The sequence below is a fragment of the Anneissia japonica genome, unplaced genomic scaffold (assembly GCF_011630105.1).
Source record: "Anneissia japonica isolate Jap-2015-1 unplaced genomic scaffold, ASM1163010v1 scaffold1881_len754168_cov175, whole genome shotgun sequence".
NCBI classification, from domain to species: Eukaryota; Metazoa; Echinodermata; class Crinoidea; order Comatulida; family Comatulidae; genus Anneissia; species Anneissia japonica.
In genome coordinates this window covers 514482-521425 of record NW_022757845.1, presented here as the reverse complement: position 1 = coordinate 521425, position 6944 = coordinate 514482, and the positions used below count along the sequence as shown (strand labels likewise).

At 34.3% G+C, this 6944-nt stretch overlaps 1 protein-coding gene across 4 annotated transcripts in view; it reads left to right on the top strand.

Moving 5' to 3' along the window:
- Positions 1–6944, top strand: part of LOC117124899 (major facilitator superfamily domain-containing protein 8-like) — a 20914-nt gene that overhangs the window by 2961 nt on the left and 11009 nt on the right. For all 4 annotated transcript variants that reach the window (XM_033271234.1, XM_033271233.1, XM_033271236.1 and 1 more), the window contains exon 2: positions 2492–2636. In XM_033271234.1, coding sequence (XP_033127125.1) covers positions 2492–2636 — 145 coding nt within the window. The remainder of the gene's footprint in view (positions 1–2491; positions 2637–6944) is intronic.

Below are 6944 nucleotides of genomic sequence, written 5' to 3'. Positions count from 1 at the left end.
AAAAAAAAGATTAAAAATACTAATTCAACAGTCAGAATAAATAAATGCATCTTCAAATCAGCACAAATTATTCCTTTACAAAATAAAACTAAATTTGTAATTTTTGATCAAAAACTTCGGAAGATAAAAAATAATATAAAATTTCACCTCAAGGGGGCCCTAAGCCAATTCCCCTAGGCCTACGAGCCGGTCCAGTCACCTTCACTGCACTACGCACCGTAGCCTGAAAAAGCCTAACTTACCCCGCGACGTAAAATCCATAAATCAATTATTCGCCTAGCGCGCATACAAAGACGTGGGAAAACGCACCTATAATCTTTCAAAAATCCGGTTTGTATAAAAAAAAAAATTATAAAAAATATGAAAAATTACGATAATATAGGCGATCAAGGTGTCTTTTTCGAGCTCTTGACATGATGGATCTCAACGTCATGATTGCGCATGTCACAGGGAAACCAAAAAGTTCGAAAGTTCAACGGTCATGTCAGGGTTCGTTTTCATTTTTGTAAACAACCAAGATGCCGCTGACGAAGTTGATAGCCACGATTTTTTTTCAGCCACAAAAAAAATTAATTTTACGTGGAAATATGAGGATATAATAACCAAAACTGGTACAGTATGTATATTGAATATATATTTATATTATAGGAAAGTGTCAGATTTGTTACTTTTTGAAAAAAAGTGTATTTTTAGACGATTTTATTCATCAGTGTTGACGACAGCGCCTTCCCGTTCAAGGGTATCATATTACAAAAATAACGATCATATTTCATATTTTTAATTACTCTAATCATTCAAGTTAATTAAAAAAGCACCAAGAAACATTTTTTTATAAAAATTTTTGATATTTTCTCGAATATTTAATGAAAATACATGCACACATTACTGCACATACTTTTTTTTAAATTAAATTTTGTTAATTAATTAATTGATTACTGACGATAATTAGAGAGCGCTTAAAACGCTTATGGGACTGAAAGGGTTTTAATCAATATAATACTGTTGTGACGCCCTTGAATAATATGGTACGTATTGAAGATTAAGCTTCATATGAAAAAAAGTCAACACCCTATTCTTAGGGGACACTTCATGTCAAGAAGGTGTCCCCTTAATAGGGGTTTTTCTGTATTCTGAAATATTTGCATGTTTGTTTTTTATGTCAGCAGGTATACAGTAACTAATAGTTGAACATATTTATTTTCATTCTTAAACATTTCATTTCATTCTTTAACATTACTGGATGGACAGTGGGTTTTTGAATCAAGGTATAAACAAATTCTTTAGCAAAACAAATTTACTGTAACTAATGTTGGATTTTTTTGTCTCATACCTATAGTGATTGAATTTCCAGGGATTGAAATCCTGTCAATTGAACCAGGATATAACAATAATATACTTGACCTTAGATAGGGATTAATGGTTTCTATTTAGAGCATACCTTACTGTATGGTACAGCACTGACTGACTGACTGACCCACTTATTTAGTGAGTGTGCACTTTGAACAATGCTTTGGTATTGAATTTCTGAATAGAATTAACACATTGACTGCCAGACCTTTTTTTTTAAACATAGTTCCTTCCTGTGTGCCAAAACAAGTTGTTTACATGTACAAACATAATTTTTTGAAATTTCATCTAGTCATATATCAATGATGTGTCTAATAATATTGGCTGTATTAGAGGACGAGTAAGCTCGTCGACGGCACTGTGACAGCACTGTTTATCGACTGTGCCAGTGTCCGCTTTGCATGGGTTGGTATATGTTCAAAGGGCGCTCCCAGTTATATGTACTGCCAGCAACACAACACAAGACAGCCTCTCCGCGTTGCAAATGCATTTTTGCTTTTACGAAAATCGGTTTTTGAGGTGGATATTACGTCACGATTTTGTTTATACAACACATTTATTTCTCAAACTGTATAGTTTCTTTCTCACCAACTATTCCAGTCATGACGAGGAGGAGAAGGATACGGTGTGCAATGGCAAAGGCGAATGCTTTCGGCTGTGCTCGTTGGCACAACAAACAAGGACAACAGTACCCCTGTAGGCCCAGAAGACCTAATATCCCCCGACAAAATAATTACAAAACAAGTAATTTTGTCGTTCCACATACATGTTTGTTGATGTTTTAGTTTCTAGGCCTAGGACATGAACAAAATTGTACATACACTGTAGCCAGATTTGAGTGATTTGACCAGGAGGTCACATTTCACCTGATAATAATCGCTACGTGTTGCAGCTAAATCCAGCGAAAATCATTTATTTGCCATTCAAACACGCTATCCATTATGTGTTTTTAATTGCTTTTTTTAATCACATTTTTTCGAACTGTTTCCGTTTCTACAGCGATAAAAAAAAAGCGATTTTTTTTTTTTTTTAATTTTTTTTAAAGCGATTTTTAATCAATTTTTTCTTCCCAGTTAAAAACAGGTCCATAGTGACAATATAGCAATATACGCATAAACCTTTATATTCATTTTATTTTTTTCAGTTCTGCTGGACAAGAGAAGCAGTTTCTGAGTGATAAAGAAAACGTAAAAAGATGGCGTTCCATACACATTATGTATCTGACAATGTTTTTGAGCTCTCTGGGATTTTCGATGGTGATGCCGTCAGTGTGGCCGTACTTGACAAAGGTGAGGCTTTCTTTTTCCGCTTTTTGGACTAATCTGTGGGAGAGGTGGGAGGGGAATGGGGGTTGTGGCCTCTCCAACTTGAAAAATATGGTACTAATACATGAAATAGCGCAATACTAGGCCTAAAGCCCTGGCCATACTATCTACGTGACAAAACAAATGTGACATGCCTATATATGGTCAAGGTGACATCACATCATGACCATATATAGATACATCATGACTATTATTATTCAACATATTTATTCAGGATACATATTTAATGAAAGTAAATGTACAATAGTTAAATTGACAGAGCATACTAAAATTGATCTACCGTATGGACCTGATTAAAACACCAATAAGATATTATTAAAAATAATTAAAACAAGATAATGAAGACAATACTTAATGTTACACTAAAATAAAATACCAACATGGAAAGAAATTAATTTAAAAAATGTCTAAAAATGTGTTTTGAAATTTGATAAAAATGTTAAAATGTATTAAAAAATCGATAGAAATATAAAAACAAGTTGAGAATTCCATCACTTCTCCATGTCCTAAGTACTAGTACAGTAAGTCAAAGTGAAAACTACAATTACAACTACAACTACTACTACTATTACTACTATATATTACTGTATAACTACAATATATATGGGCATACAACAGTTTTTTTGTGTAAGAAAGTTTGATAATCTTCACAGAGCTACAGTAAAAGGCTTGGATGGATGGCTGGCTGGCTTTTGATGTAAACACCAAGGATATCCCACGAAAGTCTGAAGAAGACTTATTTCCAGTGGGTTCCTTCTGGTGGTGATTGGGCAGTACACTGGGAGACAATCCCCTACCTTTTCTGAATAGTGTACTGTATTCTTTAACGTGCACACGAGCCATAATGCAGGCGGGACCGACTGCTTAGAATTCTCATGCGAAAGACGGTGTGCTATTGTAACTTGCATTTCAGCCCTCTAGCTGAAAAACAAGGAGAGCAGCCATTGGAATAGCATCAGCGACTGAGATGTCTCCATGGTTCAGCACACACACACAGTGGCTACCACCAGTTTAGCCAGGGTTTAAGATCTGAAAAAGACACTTAATAAAGATTTTTAAAAACATGTCTCCCTCTAATAAACCCCCCCCCCCCAATTAAAGACCTTTTTTTTCTGTGGTCTCAAATTCACTTTATTTATTTATTTAAAACCATGTTTTGAGTGGGCGACCCTTAGATCCTGTAAAGACTTTGGAAATGCCAGTCTCAAAAGTGGTCTTTAATAGAGGGATCCTTGTATGCATTTACTTCTACTAATTTTATATGAAATATATTTTTTCACTATCCTCATTTAAAAACCATTCCATTAACGTAACTTTTTTTATAAACTATTATATGGGATGAAATGGCCTAGGCAAAAATGTTGCCGTGGTAAATTTTACACGCCTCGGTAGTCGTCAGCAGTTTTTGTATTTTGAGTTTCAGCAGGTTTCTGCCAGTAGTGAATGTTTCCATGAGCAAGCTGTGTATGAAAATCCAATTTCAAATTTGTTTTAGTCATGTTAAAATCCAAACAAATATTTGTGAAGTCCATCATTGAGCAACACATGATCGAATGACAATGCACAAGTTGTTGGGGAAGTTGTTGGATTGTTGTTGTTTGGGTTATTGGGGATGATTTTTGTTCACTTTGGTTTCATGGTGCATTCATAAGCTTGGTCTTGCCTACGAAAAGGGCACCGGAAAATCAGTGGTGAGCTTGGACCAGCGCGGCAGTTACTGTACCCTGGCATTGCTAAATTTCAACGCTAATTTCAAAGGCTGTTGTTTTAATCAAATTGGAATAATGTTCCATTTGCTTTCTATCCTTCATTATTTTGTATCTTATAATTACTATATTGTAATAATAACATATTTGTTTATGTCATAAAATGTGTCCTTATAATCGGTAGTTAATTGGAATAATGTTTGTGTTTGCTTTCTTTCCTTCATTATTTTGTATCTCATAATTACTATATTGTAGCAATAACATATTTGTTTATGTCATAAAATATGTCCTTTAATGAGTAGCTAAAATAATTATGCTTAGATAGCAGTGAGTACTGTAAAATCCTATGGAATACAGTATGTTTATTATTACATAAAGAACCAGTAAAATAGAAAGAACTTATCCAATGTGAAACTGAATGCAAAACCAATCCAATGTGAAACTGAATGCGAAACCATTGTCATTGAGGTTGTTATACAAAGAAAAAAAATCGTCAGCTCAGGTCAACTTTATTTAATCATGGAGGCCCAGATGAGTGTGTGGTTGTCTCCCCTGAGGCTGTGCATGGTTGTTTGCTTCGAGACAATGCATGAATTCAAATACAATGTTACAATAAGCAATGATCGGTATTCTGTGTGCTGTGTGTAAGCTGGTAGGCTTCTGTATTATGTGCTAACAAAGCTAGCAATGTTAGACCTTAGTACGGATACGATAATTAATATTTATTGTGTTTTAAAAACTTGTAATGCTATTTTGATTGATGTTCCTAAAAAAAATAAACATTTTCTTAAAGCATTTTAGAGAATATGGTAATCCCTTTTTCAAATTTTGACAGGTGCAGACAGGTAATCGTGTGACGATTTCATATCTAGGCTAGGCTACAATCTAGGCCTTGGCAGCTTCCTGTCTAATCCCAATTTCGTTCCCTGAGTCTTTAAAGTAGGCCTAGGATCTCATTAATGTTCAATTTCTAGTTTATTAGTGTCTACTGATTCAAGGAATTTCTTAATTTTTCGTACTTACCTGTAATATTGAATTTGAAGTAACTTTATTGGGGTTCTAATCAACCTTGTTTTACGAAAGTAATTTTTTTTCAACCACTTTTTAACAAACTGTGATTGGGCGAGTGTCCGCCTTCTCTTATTTATTTATTTATTTAAAACCATGTTTTGAGTGGGCGACCCTTACAGAATAAATCTGATGTTCAGGGCCCCACTTAAATACAAATATATAAAAAGTATATAAAAATAGCCAATCTATCAATTAATAATAAAATTTAAAACAGCAAATATTTAAATTCTAAAAATATAAAATAAATAGGTGTGCGTCGTAGTCCTAGTGTAAAAACACTAGCCTAGAATTCATCGTGGTGCACAATATGTACTTGAGTTGAATTAGTCTTTTGCGCGCTAACCTAAAAATCATCAAGCCAACCATGCAATATATGGAAAATAATTCAAAAAAGGGGACAGGAAAATAACATTAGGAGTTGCAGTGATGACATCACGATTGACTTTAAAATATAATAAAGTATTAGTAAATGTAGTAATATAAAAATTATGTTTCAAGTTTACATGCTATAAAAATATTTTTTACAGCATACCTAATAAGCTACATTACTTATATTCATATAAAGGCAATACAAAATTAGGATATTGGAAGTCCGCACAAAGTAGTATAAAAGGATGTTCCGGTTTAATGCTTCTAAATAAGCTACATTTCAATAAGCAATACAAAATTAGAATGGCTAGCTATAAAGATATATTTATTTCTACAGTACTAAAATATATTTACAAGACAGGAAGCCGACATATTGTAAACCATTTTATGTATATAAACAAAGCAATTCAAGTTGTATTTAAGTGTTTTCCATTTCAATGGTTTCCTTAATACTTCAATACTCAGGGGTCCCAAGTTGTGCATGTCAAAATCCTCGAGATTTTGTCGTGCAGGACAGGCATTGGTTTGCAACGCATTTACCTTTCTAAAACGCATGTAAAAGGACATGAGTGTACAAATTTATCGCCTTGTTCAATATAAAAACACACAGGGTAGGCCTACTGTAGGTTTAGGTCACTGTTAATACCATATTACGTAGAATGTTCAATAAATCTTATGTCTGCCAGATTTAATAATGCATAAAAATGGTAAAATTCGGCTTAGCAAAAGCCATAATTCTGAAAATCTGTTAAAATCCTGGAGAAACACAATAGAAATTCAATTTCCGGGAGAAAATGTGGAATTTCTGGGAGACCAAGAGATGAACCAAATTTTCTGGAGACCCCAGGGTACTGTAATCTGGGAGACATGGGAGCCCTGCAGGGGCGGATCCAGCCCGCAAGAAAGAGGGGGTGTGAATGTGCGAACTGAGTCTCAGGGAAGAACCCTTGGTATCTACAAGGGGGATAATCTCCCTCAAACCTCTAGCACCAGCTTTATTAATAAGATGTTAATGATTGATTTTTACTATTTAGCTTGGTAACTTCTGATAAGCGATTTACAAAAATTATTTTTCACAAAATAATAGTGGCGTGCGCCCCCCCCCCCCCCTCTAAATCCGCCACTG